Here is a 20,784-nt window from a genome sequence, read left to right on the forward strand (position 1 = left end):
TATATCGATTGGCCTAAAGAAGGGGGGGCAAACTCATTCTGTGGTGTGGTGAGACAACTAGCTTTCCGGTCTAGTCCAACTGCAGAATCCTTACCTTATGATGTTTAGATACTGCATTTAAAGACCTTTTTGAAAAGTAAATAAATCTATAAAACTTTCCTTTCCTGTCCACTAACTTACTCTATGTACGTCCATCACTCCCATCTGTCTGTAATCTGCCTGCCCCCCAACACTTCAGGGATTCCCATTCTTAGTTAGGGGGAGCAGGAATGCCCATCTCTTCCCCACCCCCGAAACAAACATTTGTCTTCCCCTTGGGGAACTCCTTCACTTTTGGCATTTTAGAGGGGTGGGGATGTAAAGAAACAGCTGTTCTCTAAGCTTGGTGCCATGGGGATCAACATCAGTGGCAGCAGCAAGTGTTGGGGCTGGGGGATAGAAGAGCAGGAGCTGAGTCCTGCAGACTCAGCAGTGTTAGCAAGGCAAGTGTGTCAAGAAAAAAGCCCTTTCTTGGTCCGTCTGGTGCTTTCTGGCAGCAGTGACAGGGCTACCTTATGTTGCACATTTCCTGTGACACTCCTACGTTTGGGAGCCCTGTCTGCATTCCTACAGCTCAGCCTAAATGTCATGCATTAGGTATATCATTAAGTTTATGGTCATATGTAAATTAGCTAATTAATAATTGCATAAAATATCACATATGGGACCGTATAAAACTTGTGTAGTGACATCTCAGAAAGCTGTTGCATGGCAATAGGATCAGAAAGTGAACAGGAAGGAGGAGAATCTCCGGTGCCTGTGCGGCTTTGCCCATGAGTTCCCTCTCCAGTTCCAGCTTGAGCTGTAGCGCAGGCTGGATCCTTTTGAAGATGGGAAGAGAGCTTGAGGGCTGGATCTGATCAGTGTGCTGTATGTTTGACTCCCCTGTTCTAGAGGATGAGCTCCCCTACTGGCTACTATGATTAGTTATCCTATATGGGAACACATTAGCCTTGTCTATTAATACTGTTCCAGAAATAGTGCTGACTGTGGGTTGTCCTGTTCTGTGCAGTTAAATTGTGTTCGGAAACAGTTTAACTGCACTACTGCTGATGCCTATTGATAACAGGTAACTTTCCTAATGTAGGCAAGACTATCATATTTCCTTGTGTGTAGTCAGTCTGACCTATTTCTATCATCATTTAATTGTAACAAACAGAAGGGGGAGATGACCACATGTAGACCATTGGGCAGCAAGTTAACACTGTCACAAAGAAAGCTAAACCAGACTCTTGGATGCCACAAATTGATTTTACCTGCACATCTTCACCTGTTTGTGTGCACAGACAGCTGCATACTCCTTTCTATCCATGATGAAATTTTTTGTCACAGATGTTCAGGTGGATTAACTTCCAACTGTTATGGTACATTAATTCTTACATAACGCATCTTCTTTCAGTACATATACATTTTAATGAGGTATAATAAATTCTTGTTCTAAGATATGAGTGTAGGGGTCTTCTTATTATACTGTACTGTAGTGAGGTGCAGTCTAACCTGTCATTTAAAATGGATTATTTGGTGGTAGATGTTGGCTGAAATCCTAGTCATGGAGGAGGTGCAGATCATTCTCTAGGTGTATCCAAAAATTATTTGTTTGTATATCCAGTTATCCTAAGTCCATTTGGATTAAATGGCACACTCACAGGACAGTCATTCAAGCTCTCAGATTCATCTACAAAAAAGCTGATTGGTGAATGGAAGCAATTCTATCCTATCACATCTAACCTGAAGGAGGGTTCTGAGGAAAAACAAGAAGAGATGGATTGGGAAGATGACTCTCTGGCTGCTGTGGAAGTCCTTGTAGGTATGTAATCTTAATGCATGTTGCTTCTTTACTGAAATTCTCTGGCCAAGTAGGAGCTGGCTTATTTTAAAGGTGAACAGTGATCTTGTAAACTTTTGAATGCAAGAGATTCCTGAATCCAACTTTTATTCTTTGCTGTATGTTACACAGTGTTTTGAAGAATAGTTTAGCTGCCTTTGTTTTGCTATACCAGCCAAAATGATTCTATAAGTGACAAATCCTTGTCAATTATCTGACGCAGGTAAGAAGGGAAGCTTATTTTGGGTCCTATAGAACATTTTTACAGCTAGAACATAAATGGCCATTGACAATTTTCTGTCCTGAAATCTGCTCTAGGAGTGATAGAATAGTATTTCTTCCCAAACTTTTGAAAGCTAAGGCTCCTTCAGAAAAATGAAATCAGTCTCACTATGTGATGTTCAAGGCCTATGCAAAATGAGTGGTCGTTCACAGTAGATTGTGTTGATCTTCATAATATAATTTTTTCTTCTTATGCCAGTTGGGGACTGGAATAGTTAACAATGTTGACATTTAAAGTAACAATGTTGGCATCTGAGTTTAAACCCAGTGAGATGAATGTGAAAGGGGCGTTTCACTCCTGAGAGTTACTGCTTCAGGTTCTCTGCAAACTTGGGCAGACCTGGTTGCATTGGTTTATAGTACTTGAGTCACATCTTCATGGTTTTCTTCACATCTATGGCTGCTAGAAGCTTTAAAATTAAGGCCAAGGCACTAGAGAACAATTGAGGCTTGTCCACTGTGTCTTCCCCACCCCCCAAAGCTAAACTCTGACCGGAAACCTTTTGACCCATCAGAGCCCTGTGGGCTAAGAGCTTTTGGAATGTTGCCAGCTAATGCAGTTATTTCTGTACCTCAAGTGCTGCAGTGTGAAGGCTTGGAGTTTAAACCCTGATGCTGATGCATGATGGGAATGTTGTTTGGTTTGTTTGTTTGTACAGATTAGAATATTTTTTGCCTTCAATTGTTTTTTTTTTTTTTTTTTTTTTTTAAATCTATAAGAGTTAAGAAATGCCAAATTCATGGTGAGCCATGCAAGCTTAATTTGTCGGCTTGTGCATCATGATCTTTAATCACATGATGGCATACTGTCTTTCTTTTTCCACAGGGTTGCGGCCTCCATTTGTGCACAGGCGGGACACACAAGGGGGCTGAATTATGGTTGCATAGGCAGCTGTAAATCTGGCATTTCCTAATATTTGAGTGCTTGACTTTGTAATCTAAATGTTCTTTTACTGTTTTGTATGTAATATAATTGTAATTGAAGGTGTGGGAAAAACTAACTTACATGCATGATCACCCTTTTCTAAATCTTCTAAATTAGTTTTTTGGAGATGGATTTTGGGAAAGGTTTCTTTTCATGTGTCTCTTAGAACCCTGCATGTTTTCTCCTTCCCAAGTTTTCCATTATGTATGTATGTATAATTGAGGTAGCATTTAGAGGCCAGGGCCTCCTTTGTGCTAGGAGTTGTATAAATATAATAGAGATGGTGCCTGCCCTCAAGAGTTTACAGTCTAAGTATAAGTATAAGACAACGGGTAGATACAACAAACAGGTGAGAGCTACAAGGAAGCAATGAGCTGCACTGGTCAGCATTGTAAAGAGTGCTTTCATAAACCTTAGCATTGAGCCTCTGGATTTGATACACGAAGCCAAGGATAACTTCTTTCCATAAGAGCCAGTCAACAGTGCTCTTCAACTGACCAGAGAGTTCATCATTGAATGATGTAAGACATTCCCAGTGATTGTGCCCACTGTACTCACAGCCCCTGTTGAACTGGAGTAAAAAACTGGGGATCAAATAGGAGGTCCTATTAGGCAGGACAGAGTTCTTACTGAAGTAAAATTAATTGGAATCTCTAAATTGCTTTGATTGAATACCCAGATGCTTTTTGGCTGTCATGTTTGGTAGCCTGTGAAAATTCTATTTAAGGAAACCCAGCATATATTTTCAGCTTTTTAGAAAGTTTAAAATATTGGAAATTGTTGACTTTATCTGCCAGTTTCACCTCCCCCTCTTTCAGCCAAGTAACTTATATAAAGCCTATGTCTGCACTCTCCCTAAAATGTATCTTCTCCTGAGCTGAGATCCTGTACCCGAAAGTTTCAGAGGAGACTGAATTTTTACAGAAAAGAGATTGTACTGTATGTCCTCTGAATTACAATCTTAATTATACAATTTATTTCTATAATTAACAGCTTAATTTTTAATCTATAAGTAAGACATACAAGGTAATCTTTATTTCCCACTCTTTTTTAAAAAGAATAATGGAAAGAAATGTGAAAAAAGAAAACCTGACTTGACTATTAAGCCAGCACAAATATGTGACTTTTATTTGCAAGGCTAAATGATTGGAAATGCCTTAATTTTACTACTGTAGCTAACTGTTCTTTAATAGTTGCAAAGAAGCAAATACTTGGGGGTGGGAGGGATTAAAATGAAGAAACTTCCACCAGAGTGGAGTTGCCACAATAACAAGTATGAATTAATTGACAAGGAATTCTGATATTGAAGGAAGTTGCTTTATTGGAGAAACTGGAAAAGTAGGGTAAACTATATTGAATGACTGACAAGTAACACATTCAGAATAGCAGTGGACAGGAGGATAATTACAAGAAAGGGGAGCTTGTAATGGTATTGAAGCTTATCACAGTAACTGGTGGCATAATCACCATTTATATGTTGGAACACCTTGTATAGAAAAAATGGTTTTAGACTTTATCAGAATACCTCTGAAGAAGAACTGTCACTGGTACTGCAGCACTTACAATACATTAACATAATTTAAACCAAAGCTCTCAGAATGACTGCTATTCAGTCATTATTTATGAAACAGTGAAAGGAGCTGCATAATTGGCCTCAAGTTATCTAGTTTTTGGCTTGTTTTAGTTCTCTCATATAATTTATAAGGAAATAGATAATGTTGCAATGTGATTTAAAAACAAAACAAAACCCTAACGATTAGAGAGAAAATCTCATATTTGGTTATATAGCTGGTACTCATGATTGAGTTGAGTATATAATGACTATACCCTTTTTTTCAGCTGGTGTGCGAATGGTCTACCCAGCATGCTTTGTTCTAGTTCCTCAGACAGACGTTCCTGCTCCTAGCGCTGTGGGGGTTTCTCACTGTTCAACTACTTGCTTGGGTGTCCACCAAGTGCCTGCTTCCACAAGAGATCCTGTCATGTCTTCTGTAACTTTGACTCCACCTACGTCCCCAGAGGAAGTTCAGACAGGTATAGTCAATATTCCCTTTTCCAAAAAGAAAACTGTCTTGGTTTCTGCTTAAAATAAACTGTCAGAATGTTTAGATAGTATTCAGAGCAATTGATTTGTAACCTCCAGCATGTTGTCCTTTAATTGTCACTGTAATCCTAAAACTGTTTGAATTGTAATAATATACTAGATGGTTTTTATCATTAACACTTTTTTGACTTTTTTTAATAAAATAGTATAAAAATGGTATTTGCAAAATGGTTGTAATTTAAAATCTGAACATTGATTTGGCTGGACAGTACTTGCTACTGTTATGGAGAAACTCTGGTTTCGGAGTCAAAAGGTGACATTCCCAGCCTCTTTACAATGCTTGAAGGCTGATTCCAGAGCATTTTTATAATGTTGAAGAAGGCCGCTTGCTTTCTTATCCGTGAGCAATCACAGGTGTAGTTTTGAGTTGTCAATCTGTATCAGGATAAAAATCTCAGAATTCAAGGGTTGGGGAAAGTCTTAGTGTTAGCACTGGAGCTCTTCTAATGAAAGTCTAGTCACTGCCTTGAGACTTTTGAATACCTCCATAGCCAGGGTGGATAAAAATCAATGATTTTAAAAACGATATTTTTTAAAAATTTAAATTCTGCATTTTTCTTTTTAAAAATAAAGCTGTTTATCGGAATTTCAAACTTAATGTTAGCCTATATTAAGGCCTAAATTTATATGAACATAATTGAAACAACAAATAAAAAAATATGCTGTGCCAATGAAACCTCTTCATCTTTTAATGAGTTAGTGTTGCTTTTTTAATTATACACAGAATTAGAGGAAAATGTTTAGTTTTTGAGGTCAGCTCTAGTTTTATAAGTGTTACTATCATGTACTGCATTAAGCATCTGTATTTTTAGTTTTTACAGTTGAGGAAATGCTGATATTTACATTTTTCCAAATGTAAGTACTATGAGTTGTTGTGCAGAAAAGCTTCTGCATTCATTACTTTTGGTTTCAATCTAGCTAGCAGGCGCAGAGAGAATATTTTCTTTTGGACTAATTCATTCAGAATTGAGAAACCAATGGGGAATCGAGAAAGCTGGAGAGCTTGTTTTTGCTCTTCCAATCTGTGAATAAAAACCAGGGGATGAGGTCTGTTAGTTTGAAAAACTTGAAGCACATAGGCACAGATTATCAAAAATATTTAAGTGCCTGAAGATACAGATAGGTGTCTCATGAGATTTTTCAAAAGACCTTAAACAAGTTTGGGTCTGTTTCCCATTGATTCTGGTGGGGATTTAGGCACTTTCAAAAATCCTACCAGGTAGTTGACTGCATCTTTGGGTACCTAAGTACCTTTGTTTTGGATTGTCATGGGCCAGATTTATAATCAGTCAATTTACTAACTCCAGCTAATAATTCTTGTTTCAATAAATCAGTTTGAAATAAAAAACATGAGTAAAGTTTTTGATACTTTCATATCCAGCACATCTAAGGTATTTAATTAATAAAATATTGGTGTGTTTGTGCATTTTTAATCTAATTCCAATTTTCATCCAAATGCAGCACGAGACAAATCACAAGTAAAAATGTCATTTAGTAAATACAGAAGGCATCATTTTCTAACATTAAAAATTAAATGTGAAGTTCTTAAACATTGCTTAAATAAATGTGTATAATAGTGTATCCTCCTGGTTAGTGAAAAGTGCTAAATTTTAATGTAAAGGATCTATCTATCTATCTATCTTCTTTTTGCAAATTAACATTTTGTAGTGGTTATACCAACCAAAGAGAATGAACCATTATTTAGGAAAATAATTTTAACCTTATTTCAGATTTGTACTTAGTTAATTACTGTAATAAAATTTTCCTACTTGCTGACTCAAATGGGCGATTTTAAATAATTTTGGATTGATCATCAATTTACTGCCTCTTCCTGCCAATTAGGATTGTCTATATGTATAATACTCTCTTGCTGCCTTGTCTATCTAGTTTTAAATATCTCAACCAAGGGGGTGTTTCATGTCTGTCATATAGTGTATATGTTAAATTTTCATTAATTTTTTAAAAAACCTCTGATATGCCCTTTGTGCCATTCTACATAAGTCGTCTTCCTTTGGAATTTATATCCCGCAAAATGGTTGCATTATATACCTGCATTTAATTATGCATTTGTGTACCCCCCAATGAATAACATGTTAGATAATTGGGGAATATCAAAATATAGTAGGAATTGCAGAAGACCATGTTAAGGGATGGATTTAAAACCAACTGAAGTTACCGTAAAGATTCCTGTTGACTTCAGTGGCCTTTGGATCAAACTGTAAGTCAGCTTTTCATGATCAAACTGTATGTGGTTGAAGGATTAAGAATTATTTTATACAGTTTACATGTTTGTGAGTGTTTTTTATATCTATATAAAGCACGCGCGCGCACACACAAATTCCACACAAATATATACTTAAGAATTCCTGTTGGTGCTGCTTTTAGTTTGAAATGTGTATTTAAACTTGTTCCTTGAGAAAAGAGGTGCACTATTCATAGGGATATATTTTCTGTTGGGGGAGGGAGTCCTTTTCTTTTCTTCTTTTTTTCTTTTTCTTTTCAATTTTGGCTCATGAAGAAAAATATTGACCAGAGGCTGCAGAGTAATACACCTTGTTCGGGGTGAGGAGAGAGAAAGTCATTCAACTTGTGGTAATGCACGAAAGAGGGAAAACAGCAGGGATTGTTTAATATGATCACAAAATGCAAAATACATTTGTTCTTGGATAGGCTCAATATGTTCCTATTGCAGGAGTAAGATTCTATTAAATACTCAATGTAGCTTCTAAAGAAATTGAGGTGGCATAGGAACTCACTTCAATTTAAATTTGTATACTGTTCTCCTGTGTGACAGGACACTATCTCACTGTATACCATGTATACCTACAGTTTTTTCTATGTTTTTTATTCCTAATTTTAAAATATGTAACAAAATACATCCCTCAAAGGATGATGTTTTGTTTTGCCCATTGGCTGGAACAGTTTTTGAGTTGTATGGACCTCTATAGTCATGTTGCCTGGTTGGCTAAAATCTTTTTTTTTTTTTTTTTTTTTTTTTTAATTTTTATGCTGCTTTTCTCTTTTCAGTTGATGCTCAGTCAGCCCAGAAGTGGGTGAAATTTTCTTCGGTTTCTGATGGATTTAGCTCTGACAGTACTAGCCACCATGGTGGCAAAATCCCTAGAAAACTAGCCAATCAGGTGGTGGATAGAGTTTGGCAAGAATGCAATATGAACAGAGCACAGAACAAGTATGTACTCCTTTCTGAAACTGAAATTAAAGCTGTATATTAAATATTATGCCTTACTTATATATAAATACTGTCCAGCTTCTTGCTGCACAAAATGGTTTGAAGCAAGGCTGCTAAAGCCTGCTGTTCATCAGCAAAGCATGTTTTACCTTTGAAACACTTTAAAGAAATAACTTACTGCGAATGCTAGTTCACATTGCTTCTTTCTTCAGTATAATGTTTATCAGCTTTCCTGACTCTTGTATCTATTAGTTTTTACCCTCTGCTAAATGTTAAGAGGTAACATACATGCTAGTTAACAATAACTCCCCAATATTGAATCATAGGAGAAAGTATTCTGCTACATCAAATGGCTTATGTGTTGAAGAGACAGCTGACAAAGTAGCATCCTGGGATTTTGTTGAAGCCACACAGAGGACAAATTGCAATTGCTCAAGGTACAGTACCCAGTAGTCTTGTCCAATAATGTAGACAAAGTGAAGTATGCAGGAAGGGTTTTAATGATGGATTTGGGAATACTAAACCATAACTGTCTGTCTGTACTGTGGGGGACCTACATGATGATTTATTAAGTTGTGTATCCTGAGTCCTGAACTCCATTATAGACTCTTGGTGAAGGGCTCACACCTACTATTAGACTAACAAGTGGATTTTTCTTTCTTTGCATGGATCAGCACAGTGATCTAATGGCAGCTAAATGTAGATTTCTGAATTCAGGTGTGGAGTCCTGAGGGCACGTAAGGCCTAGGACTACGGAGGCAATATGCTCCCTCCTAGTCTTTAGTATTCTTTAGCTAGTGCAATGTGGTGTTGGCAGGCATAGGAGGAAGAAGCCAGAAAAAGAGCTGGTGTGGGGCCTTTAGGATTTGGGAAGGAGATACTTTTCCCTTTGGTGGTGCAGTTTCTGCATTCTCCAGAGGGGTGGGTGGATTTGAAACCCCTGTTATGGCCAATTAACAGCATTAAGCAGCACTTACTTCCAGTCAACTTCCCACAATAACTAGAGACCACTGGAGAAACCTTGTGTTCTAATTTCCAGATTTCTATTATAGTTTTTGCTTTGAAAAGGAGGGGTGGGGAGGAAGGTTTCCGAGAACACACTAACAGTTGTGTTTCAAATTTAATTGAAGTACCATTAATCCCAGTGGTAGCCTAGGTTGGGGCTTTTGGGCTTTTAGACTTTTTTGTTTTTTGTTACACCACATAGAATATCAAATGTTATGTGGCTGTGATTTAATGATGGAATTTAAGAGCTTTTCTGCACAGGCACAAAGGAAAGTTAATCTGAATTAACTAAAAGTGTGAATGTAAAAGTGGATTACTTGGGTTTTCATAATTGTATTTCCCAGACCTGAAGAGCTCTGTGTAGTTCAAAAGCTTGTCTCTTTCACCCACAGAAGTTGGTCCAATAAAAGATATTACCTCACCCAACTTGTGTGTCACACTTAAAACTAGGCAACCATATTTTTCCTGCTTCACTATTTAATACCTTCTAGAATACTTTGAAAAATTGTAATTAACATTTATTTTTAAAGAAAAATCTGGTTCATATAAAATGAAGTACAAGTGTAGATATACTTCAGGGATTCATTGAAATGTTATTCTCCATTTGTTTTCCAGGCACAAAAATCTTAAACCGAGAAGTTCGGGTCAGCAGGGGCAGGCACCACCTGTAGGCCAACAACAACAAGCAGCTCCGAAGCACAAGACAAATGAGAAGCAAGAGAAGGGGGATAAGCCACAAAAACGCCCTTTGACGCCTTTTCACCATCGTGCATCTATTAGTGACGATGTTGCAATGGAGGCAGATTCAGCAAGTCAGAGGCTTGTGATCACAGCACCAGACAGTCAAGTGAGATTTTCAAATATCAGAACTAATGATGTAGCAAAGACTCCTCAGATGCATGGCACTGAAATGGCAAATTCACCTCAACCACCACCACTTAGTCCTCACCCATGTGATGTAGTAGATGAAGGGGTAACTAAAACTCCTTCTACTCCTCAGAGCCAGCATTTCTATCAGATGCCAACACCAGATCCCTTGGTTCCCACAAAAACAATGGAAGACAGGATAGACCCCTTGTCTCAGCCTTTCCCACCTCAATTCCCAGAAGTTATAGAACCTACAATATATGTTGGTACTGCAATGAATTTGGAGGAAGATGATGCTAACACCACTTGGAAGTTTTACAAAGTTCCAAAGAAAAAGGATGTGGAATTCTTACCACCACAACTTCCAAGTGATAAATTCAGAGATGATCCGGTAGGACCAACTGGACAGGACAACATAACGTCAGTTACAGAGTAGGTACTCTTTTAAAGCACTCAATAATGTAACTCACTATAAAATTGCCAAACTGAGTCTCTTTTTTTTTTTTTTTTTTAACAGACTAGTATGTCATTACTTTAATACAGTATGTGGTATTTGAACTGCAATCTCATTCAAAATGTCAATGATTTTTATGAAAGGACATTTGAGTTCCACAGTAACCCTTTAGGAACTCCATTCATACAATAGACTCAGCATTCATTTGTGTGAGTTTGGAAAATGTGGGAGTCCTTAGAGAAAAAGCATTAAAAGTGCATTGTTGTAATTTTGTGAGATTTTAATCACAGAGCTGAATCTCCAAAAAGAAAGGTTGGCTTTGTTCATTGAATCATAGGTGTTCATTTGTTATCAAAAGTCAAGAGCTTTTTACCATGTGGAAATATGTCATGAAACAGAATTGGTACTGTAAGTTTGTCTGCTGACATGGGGCCCAAGATATAATGGCCTTAAAGTCACAGCTAACTTTAAACATATGAGTGTGAGTAGTCCCATTGACTTTAATACAACTACTTGCTTGCATAAGGTTAGGCACATGGGTAAGGACCTTGCTAACTCACAGCTTAAATGAGGAGGAATTGAAGAGCACAGTCAAGGTGCTGTTCATGTTTCCATCATTCATCTCTCTTTTGCAGCTGACTTGTGCCTGTTTGGGACCCTAAAGTGTATTTACCCTTTCCCACTCAGTGGACACACACAACAGATCTCTAGTTGTCCCAGTAGAAGGATTGGTATCTTTCTGTCAGACTCGAGTTTTTTAACAACTTTCAAATCTTAATTAATACTTCATGATTTTAAGAGGCTAGGCTGAACTGCAGCTTGACTTTCCTATTTGGTCAAATTCTCCTTAAAAACTGGTTTGATTGTTTTTATAGTTCTGACTTTTTGACATTGTTGAGTTTCGCTATGTGTGATCGAGGCCACTTGACGGCACATTAGTAAAAGTCAGCCTGTTAGACAAAAAGGCATCTGCTGCTTCTAAGTGAACACAGGAGAAGAGTTCTGTCCCTTGGTCATGGTTTCTTCAAGTCTCTGATTCAGGTCCACTCTAAGTCCCATTCACCCCCACCCCATATGCATTGTAGAAGGTCTCAGACCCAGAGAATCTTGTAGGTGTGGGAAGGTGCTTGTAGTTCCAGTTTTAATAGATGAATACATAGAAACAGTATATGTTTGTGCATATATCTGACTAGTTTTTGTATGCTGTAATGTATGTTCCTTTGAATACCTGTTTAATTCTCTGTCTTGTTTGACTCTTCAGAAAGCTCAAATACATTTCCATATAAATGTGTGCAGGAATATTTTCAGAGCAACTCCAGCCTGTGTTCCAGCGTTGCCTCTTTTTTCATAATGGGCTCCAAGTAGAGACTTTCTACCCTTCTGTGTTCTTCTGCCTCTTCCCCTGTGATCAGAAGAACCTGGCACAGAAGAGGAAAACATGTCCTTGATAGTTAGATCTGTCTGTAAGCTAGAATTCTACAGTCAGTTATCTTGCAAGCAGGACTGCTTTGATAGTCCTTTCTAGGTGGAGATCCAGGCTGGTACCACTGTTTTGTATAATTAGAAAGACTAGGTCGGAGGAGCATGCTGAAGAATGCTTTTGCTCCATGCTGTTACCTTAAAATTAAACTAGTGTTTTATCTAAAATGCTGGAAGATTTTTTTGGGGGCTAAAAATATTAGTCTCAGGTAGCAACATAGCTGTATTGGCACGTATTACATGTTGAAGGGATATAGAGCAAGAAGCCAGCAATGGAAACTCTCTTGTACTGGACAGGGAAATATCTGGAAGATTTTAACAGCAGTTCAACTTGGCAGATCAGCTCTGCTTCTGATTGGACTTGCTTCGTATGTATAGTCTTTGGAAACTGGGAATTTTTTTCTGAGGACATTTGATTCCATTTTCAAAGAAAAAGTGTGAGCCAGAGACTGATTTTAACCCCCCCCCCCCCCATATTGAGTCATCTTTATGTATAAAATAAAGAAGACATCTGTAGGTTCATACAAGATAATTGTGATTGGACTCATTCTGTTAAACTTTAGAAGCTTTGTATAGTCTGTTTTACCTTTGTTTCAAGTGCTTCAGAAGCTGTGGTAAGAAAAAGCAATTGATCTGAGTGACCTTTAGGAAGTACTTAGTAGGTATTCGCAAAAAGAAAAGGAGTACTTGTGGCACCTTAGAGACTAACCAATTTATTTGAGCATAAGCTATGAAGTGAGCTGTAGCTCACGAAAGCTTATGCTCAGATAAATTGGTTAGTCTCTAAGGTGCCACAAGTACTCCTTTTCTTTTTGCGAATACAGACTAACATGGCTGTTACTCTGAAACCTGTCATAGTAGGTATTATTACTGGGAGCAGTGGAGGAGTCAGTCATGCTACCTGGAAGACATCAGTTTTTAAGAGGGGCTACAACTACTGTAAAATATCTGGAATCTGCTTGTTGGCCTGGTTGTTGAGGTCAAGGGACTGTAGTTATCACTGTTGCAGTGCTCCAATCAGTGCTTTATATTCAATGTGACACTACTTTTGTGTCTTGCAGAAGTGCCTTAATAAAGAGATTGAGGTTATCAGTCAAAGAAGACTAACTATTGAGGTGTCTGTTGTTGGTGCTAATAGATAGCCCTCAAATCTCATGGAAATGCTTACTTTTAAATCTTTCTTCAGGGCAGACAAACTTATTTGGATAAGACTCAATCTAGGTTTCTTTTGGAAACTGGTTTTTCAGCCCTCAGTAGAAATGATCCTCAAGCCACCATGAGTTACCTCCTTGTAGTATTTTAGCATCATAAGAAAGCTTGAGCTATGTGGATTTTTTAAGACACACTGTGTTCCATTCCACATAGATAAAAGGGTTCAGATTCTTTCAGATTTTATAAATAGAAATTGGTTTAGAAGCTTAGCTGTAATGATTTTTATCATTTTGCCCAAAATGTTAATTTGAGTCTCACTCTGCAGCTCACTTCATCAGCCAAAAGAGAAACCTTTCTCCTGCCTTTTTTTTTAAGACCTCCATAGTTTTGATAAATTATGGAATGAGTTAGAGGCAATAGCTTTTAGTTTTAAAGTTAATTTGATTGAGTCAAAGTAATAGCATCTCTCCTTTTTATATATTAAACTAGTCCTTTGGATATATTTACCTACTCTTATGCCAGTTTTTCTTTTATGGACCTGCATCTTTCAGAAACGCTCCTAGATTGGTATAAGAATGCTGCAGAAAGAGAAATGTTTCCTTCCTGTAAACTCTAGCTACAAGTTCATGTAGCAGCAGAAACTGACTCTAAAAAGTATTGATGACTTTCACAGTAGAGAAATGTGTTTGAGGAACAGTCCTGTTGATTGTGTATTTTTCCAGTATGAACCATATTCTTCTCTGTCAAGGCAGCAGCTGTAAACCACAAGTAAAATATATATATGCAGGGCTTGTAAACTTACTCACCACTTTGTAGGGAGCTTCTCCTGGTGAAAGAAGGTGCCTGATCCATCCATGTCAGCAAGATTTAAGCTTTTATTTATGTGTATATATATATTTTCAAATTGTAGCCCATATAGTTGAAAAGAAAACCTTCCAACTGTGAACTGTATGCAAACAATTTCAGTGTTCTTTGTGGAGATTGTAAATAGTCAGTTTAACTCTGCTGCTTATAGCTTTCTACCACATTAGCAGAGTGAAACTAATAAGACTGTCAGTTTCACTGGCCATTCAGAACCCTTTGTGTAATAGTCAAACTGACAACTATCATAACTATTTCCCTCTCTTGCTGTTTTGGAATGCTGAGAGCAGCAGCAGCGGTACTGGAGCATTTCTTCTCTATCCTTTATATTGGCCTTTGGGTAATAGTTTTAGTTTTCCAGCTAGCAGGTGTCTGGTAATTATTTCAAGGTGTGGTGGGGGTTGGGGTTCAGCATTACATTGTCAGTTTCTTCCACCCTTCCAGACAGGGAAGGAATATGTATTCTAATTCAAGGTTTACTCTTGTCAGAGTGAGAAGTTTCATCTTTCCTTTTTTATAGCCTCTAGTTTAGTTTAACAATTTATTGACTATAATTATTCCAGAATAGCTTGCTACTATATATTTTTTTTTCCTTTGGATAATTAAAAAAGAAAGCAAATACTTTCTTCTCGCTGTTTGTCTTGTTACTCAAATTGCTTGTTTCTAACAAGTTAGTTTTCCAAGTCTTTTTTGTTGTGTTAGTTTATATAGGATGTTGGAAAAGGGAAAAGCACTCCAGCTGTATCAAGTGTTGCTCCAAATGTAAATGCCAGCTGTCTCTGACGTACAATCACAGCAAGTTCATTGCCTGCCTGGGGATAATCCTGGAGATATAAGATCTGATCAAGCATGTCATCGTTGCCTGAGAAGGATGGGTTGAAGTCCCTGTTAGCTGTAAGATGCTGCACAGAAACTATTCTAAATAATGCCAGGGTTATGGGATTGAGAGTCAGGTTATTTCCTTGGAGTGCGCTCCATTTCAAAGTGGTCTTGACTGAAACAAAATTGCTAAATTATGCTTTTGCATCCAATCTACTGTTTGTCTTATGCTGAGAAGATGTTTAAGGTTCTGAGGGAAGCCTGAAAGCATCAGTGTGTCATCAGGTGTGGAGGTTGAGGTAGTTCCTCCCTTAAATAAATGTAATTACTGAAATGGCTTTTGCTATCCTTTACTCATTTCTATAGGCCTCTTTGTGGTGTCTCACAAATTTATCCTATTCCACACTCCAGTTACTCTTAACCTAGTCTATCAAAACAAGCAGTGGTAGTTGTGGGGTCTCTTTGGCTTCTCTTATGGGATAGCATTGACTGAAAAATGGGAAGAATAGAAGTCCGATGAAGGTTTTTTTTTTTTGTTTTTTTTAATAGACAGGGCTGTGATTTTGCTCTGAAACTTATGTACCATAAATATCCTTGTCAGATCATGTACCATTTGAGCTTATGGAGTGAATGAATTCAGCAACAAGGCATATCTCCGTGATCTTGGTGCATCTGGGACACGATAGAGGTTTATTATATCTATTATATATTAGCCATTATATTGGGTTTTGGAGAAGAAACAGCTTTCAAGCAGAGAAGGTACAGGTATCTGAGTTTGGTGCAGACATCATACAGCTACATTGGTACTGATGTTGTTGGTACTTTCTTGCTGTTTGAAGGTTGTATTTTGCTTACATCCTCTCCCGTCTTTGGTCAATGGCTGCCAGATTAAGTTTGTCACCTATTTTGGGGTAGATGGTGCAAAGAGGGGGATGTGTATATAACCATACCGTAGATTTGTTTGTTTCCTACTTTTTTCTTAAGTTCAAGATAGACGTTTTCTATGCTCATGAATTTCAATTTCTAAAGTTAGGCTTATTTACTCTCTGTCTTCAGGAATATCAATTTCATAGGTGTAACTGTTTGTTGTGCCAGCAAAAAAATTGCTGATAATGTCACTACTGTGTTTAAACGCAATAGAATGTTGAACATTTGAATGTTTACTGAGCTACTCCTATCACAAACTTAGATGCGTTATCTACATGCTTTGTAAGCTCCGTTATTATTTAGACTATTAACCCAGAGGCACATGCATGCATGCTGTAAGAGTCTTCACTTTTTTGAATACCGAAATGTCTTCATAAAACAAGCAAAGACTAGCCATCTGTGACTGTTTGCATACTGTAATTGCATATGTTACTCTTTAGATCCACCCATGTCCTGAAGAGAGTTTAAATTCCCAATTCTCTGTGTGACTTGAGTGAAATGCGCAGGAACTTAGACTCTAGTAAAAACATATAATTTTGCTAAACCAATTTAGTCAATTACTCTGATGATTTCAACTTGGTCATTGTTAGTACACTGCAGTTCAGCACATACTGCTGTCGTTGGTTTGGTAATTTTGTACTTGTTCAAGAAATGGCAAACATTTAATCTGCTGTGAGACTTTTTGAACCATCTCTCATTTTTGTCTGGGTTAAGGTTTCTGGAAAGGACAATGAATACATTCCGCTTCTGTGGTACTATGAATGACCTGCACATAAAAAGACTTTAAGTTGTGCAAGTGATCGCTTAACCCTTCTCCCAGAAAACTTTTAAGAGAATTCGTGTTAGCTAAAAAGTTCTTTTGGAATTGTGTAAAAGCAGATGATATTTCATACTTTAACCTAGGCAATAGATGGTTGATGCCGTTTTGTAATTGTATTTTTTTCTTCTGTGCAGATTAATGGTGCAGTGTAGGAAGCCTTTAAAGGTTTCAGATGAACTGGTGCAGCAATATCAGAGTAAAAACCAATACCTAGTAGCAGTAGTGTCTGAAGCTGACCAAGAACCTGAAATTGATCCTTATGCATTTGTTGATGGTGATGTGGAATTCCTTTTTCCTGATAACAAAAAGGATAGGCAAAACAGTGAAAGAGAAGCTGGGAGAAAACATAAGGTGAGTAAAAGAATGATGGCATAAATCAATAACTGGATGAAAACAAATTGCCTTAATTTTAATAATGAAATGGTATTGAAACTATGCTGAGCATAGGTGGTAGTACATAAAGAATTTTTCTCTAGCAAATCATCATCATTAAAAATGCTTGCATTCAAGTAGAAATGATCAGTAAAAGTATACAGTACAGAAAAAACCCTGAATTGTAAGTTTTGCTTTTGAGGTAAAGATTGAATGGCTTATAGGACTGCTTACTTACCTGAACACATTATAATACTGTAATAGTTTATTAACTGGATTGGTATCTGTCCTATGTCTTTTGGGTTTTTGTTTGTTTGTTTTTTTAATTATGCAAGAAGATAGAACTATATTATGTAGTATTTGTACTTTTATAATATTTTCAGTACTTTATGTGCATTGGGTTTAAAAAGAACTATTTAGGAAGTTTTAACATGTTTACAGATCCTTGCCATGTAAATATCAAAACCAAAACAATAATCCTTACCGTGAGCTTTTGTTTCGAGAAACATACAATAATATAGATAGGGTTTTTTTAAAACAGTCTTCTTCTATATATTACCTGTGCTGCTTTTTTCAGGCTGAAGATGGGACCGCTAATGTTACGGTTTTATCTCATGAAGGAGAAGATGCTATGTCACTGTTTAGTCCTTCTGTCAAGCAAGGTAAAGATGTTTGTTTCAAAATGCAATATATTAATGACTTACGGAATGGATAACAGAATGCAGAGAAGTTTTTAGTAACATCTCATGCAACTTTCAAAGTGTAGTTATATCTTTTCAGAATTCAGAAGCTACTTAGTAAGGTAACTTTCACTACTGAACCTTGCAAAAATACGTTGGATATAAAATTTTAAAGTAAGTTAGTGAAAAGTGAAGGGGCCTCACTTTATGCATATGCTAGTTCAGTAAGAACTGATAGCATCTGGATTTCTCCAGTTGAATAGTATTTAAAAATAAATAAATGTATCGTATCTACAATGCTAAGGTGAGCCTAAAATGTTCATATTCTTTATAGATGCACAACGTCTTGCTGCTCACGCTCGCACTGCATCAACTAGCCTGTTTCATGAAACAGACTTGGTAGTTTCTTATACTGACCTTGACAATCTCTTCAACTCTGACGAAGATGAACTAACAGTAAGTGGTATGGTTTGCAAAAGTAAAAGCAGCTGCTAGATAAAAATTGTTCAAACGTGTACATTTTGTGCCAGAAGAAAAATATATATTTTATGTGCTTTTAAAATACATTTTCCCCTGGTGACTGACTGGTATATAATGTATAACTTTTGATAATCTAATAAGTCTATTATATAATAAGACTTTTGACTGACATTTTCACTTTTGCATCCTTATTGGGCCAAGAGAATGTACTTGCCTTTGACATAGAGCTAAACCTATGACATTATAATTATTACCACTGCTGTATTCTTATTACAGCCTAGACTACTTGTTTAGCCAACATACCCACTAATATACCTTTTTTAATATTTAAAACCATGAAAAATTTGGGAAATTTTAAAGTGGGCTTTCTTCTATCAAATCATTTCAGTGTAGCTGTTAATATCTTGGAATAATTTTATTGCAGTCTCAGGTGGAACTTAAATCTCTCATATAAAATCACACACCTATTTGACATGTACTAGTACAAAGTCTTTGTGTAGACTAGATCTCAGTAACCTCTTAAAAGCAACTGAAACTAGTACAAGCTTTATCTTAAACTGAGAGTGCTTTGTAACATTTTTGTGGGGAGGGGAAAAATGTTGCTTGTCTGAGAACATGGATAAGTTTGAGATAATCTCTTGAAAATAAAGGTTCATAATGAAAAGTGCAGTTGGCTATTAACTATAGTATAAGGAGCATAAAGATGTAAGCAGCTGGTTAAATATATCCCTTCTCAAACAAGGTTTTCAGTATAGTCCTGTGAGGTTTTTTTTGTTTTATATTTAACTGGCACTTTTCATTTATTTTCTTGGCAAAGATAAGGAAATATAGTGCATATTCTTGTAAGTGCTTGCCTCTTACTATTGGGTCAGTGCTCATGTTCTTTTAACAAATGAAATACTAGACTATGATTCATTAAGTAAGATTTAAGTTTAAACAGTAGGCATTTAATAAGGGGGGGAATTTATACTTTTTATTTTTCAAGGTTGAGGTATTATGATTAGACTGTACTGTTACTGTTCAGTTTTTTTTATAGCTAGTTAAAATGCTGTGAATAAACATTTCAAATGGGAATTTAAACTTTTTTTTCTCCTATAGCCTGGATCTAAAAGGACAGTGAATGGCTCAGATGACAAATCCAACTGCAAAGAGTCAAAAGCAGGAAATTTGGACCCATTGTCATGCATAAGTAAGGTTTTTGTTTTTGTTTTGTTTTTTCCCCTTTCTGTTTTCTCCCTTAATTAGTTTACTAATATCAGAAATGTCACCTTTAAATTATATTTTGTGTACAGTTGCAAATTTTAGTTTTGAAATTTGTGTAAGACAAATGAAAAGGAAAGAAATATATAATAAACAAATGTGTTCCTGGAGTAACCTCTGAAGTATATTTTTAATCTGAAACAGGTACTGCAGATCTTCATAAAATGTATCCAACACCACCATCATTGGAACAACATATTATGGGGTTTTCACCAATGAATATGAACAATAAGGAATATGGCAATATGGACGCTACACTTGGAGGAACTATACTTGAAGGGAATAGCTCTAGTGTAGGCATTCAGTTCAGAATTGAAGTAGATGAGGGATTCTGCAGTCCAAAACCTTCTGAAATCAAGGTAAGCAATGTTCATAACTTTGATAAATACCTTTTCCAAATTCAAGCAATAAACTGAATATTTCTAGAATTTTTAATAGGAAGTAAGCTCACCATATTTCCTGTATTACTAATTGTTTATTACATGACAAGAAGTGGATGAAGTATCTTGTTAAGTGAAACCCATTATTTCGCTTCTGAAATATACTGAATTACACTGAGCTGTTCTTTTGTTTAGTCACAAGTAAACTAAAGAAATATATTAAAATTACAGGCCCTGGTCTTTGTGTATATCTCAGCATGTAATCAGTTGTAATACCAATGTCGTACTTACTTTTAAGTGTAGAAATGTAAATTGCATGGACTAAGTGCAGAAGAATATTAATCAAATTAGTAACAAGTTTTTAATTGATTTCTTTAGTCTTAGTAGCATTTTTGTTGCCGGATTTATATAATCTACTATATTTACTGGTTAGTGTTGGTTTTTTTTTTTTTAATTTAATTTCTAGGATTATTCCTATGTCTATAAGCCTGAGAATAGTCAGGCTTTTGTGGGGTGTTCCATGTTTGCCCCACTAAAGACTCTCCCCAGCCAGTGTCTCCCTCCTATCAAGCTGCCAGAGGACTGCATTTACCGTCAGAGTTGGACTGTTGGAAAACTGGAGTTACTTCCTCCAGGACCCACCATGCCGTTCATCAAAGAGGGGTATGCTTTTGTGCCAGTGAACGATAAATAGGTTTTCATTTTTTTTTTTTTTTTTTTTTACAGTTGTATAACTATGAAAATTATCCACATTCTAGAATGTCTTTTAATGTAATGAATAGCTTTTCCATTTAGAAAGTATAGTGAAAAACATTTAAAGAGTCTTTAAATTACTGATACAGTTTTTAATCACAAGTTTCTTT

At 36.5% G+C, this 20,784-nt stretch overlaps 1 protein-coding gene across 1 annotated transcript in view; it reads left to right on the plus strand.

Annotated features, from left to right (window-relative positions):
- The window catches only part of MED13 (mediator complex subunit 13), a 76,893-nt gene that overhangs the window by 36,408 nt on the left and 19,701 nt on the right, over positions 1 to 20,784 (plus strand). The window contains exons 5-15 of the mRNA XM_074974966.1: positions 1,649 to 1,846; positions 4,911 to 5,105; positions 8,203 to 8,365; positions 8,692 to 8,802; positions 9,986 to 10,669; positions 16,884 to 17,100; positions 17,699 to 17,783; positions 18,136 to 18,257; positions 19,380 to 19,470; positions 19,686 to 19,900; positions 20,388 to 20,584. Coding sequence (XP_074831067.1) covers positions 1,649 to 1,846; positions 4,911 to 5,105; positions 8,203 to 8,365; positions 8,692 to 8,802; positions 9,986 to 10,669; positions 16,884 to 17,100; positions 17,699 to 17,783; positions 18,136 to 18,257; positions 19,380 to 19,470; positions 19,686 to 19,900; positions 20,388 to 20,584 — 2,278 coding nt within the window. The remainder of the gene's footprint in view (positions 1 to 1,648; positions 1,847 to 4,910; positions 5,106 to 8,202; positions 8,366 to 8,691; positions 8,803 to 9,985; positions 10,670 to 16,883; positions 17,101 to 17,698; positions 17,784 to 18,135; positions 18,258 to 19,379; positions 19,471 to 19,685; positions 19,901 to 20,387; positions 20,585 to 20,784) is intronic.

Source organism: Natator depressus, chromosome 17, assembly GCF_965152275.1.
Source record: "Natator depressus isolate rNatDep1 chromosome 17, rNatDep2.hap1, whole genome shotgun sequence".
In the NCBI taxonomy this organism is placed as follows: domain Eukaryota; kingdom Metazoa; phylum Chordata; order Testudines; family Cheloniidae; genus Natator; species Natator depressus.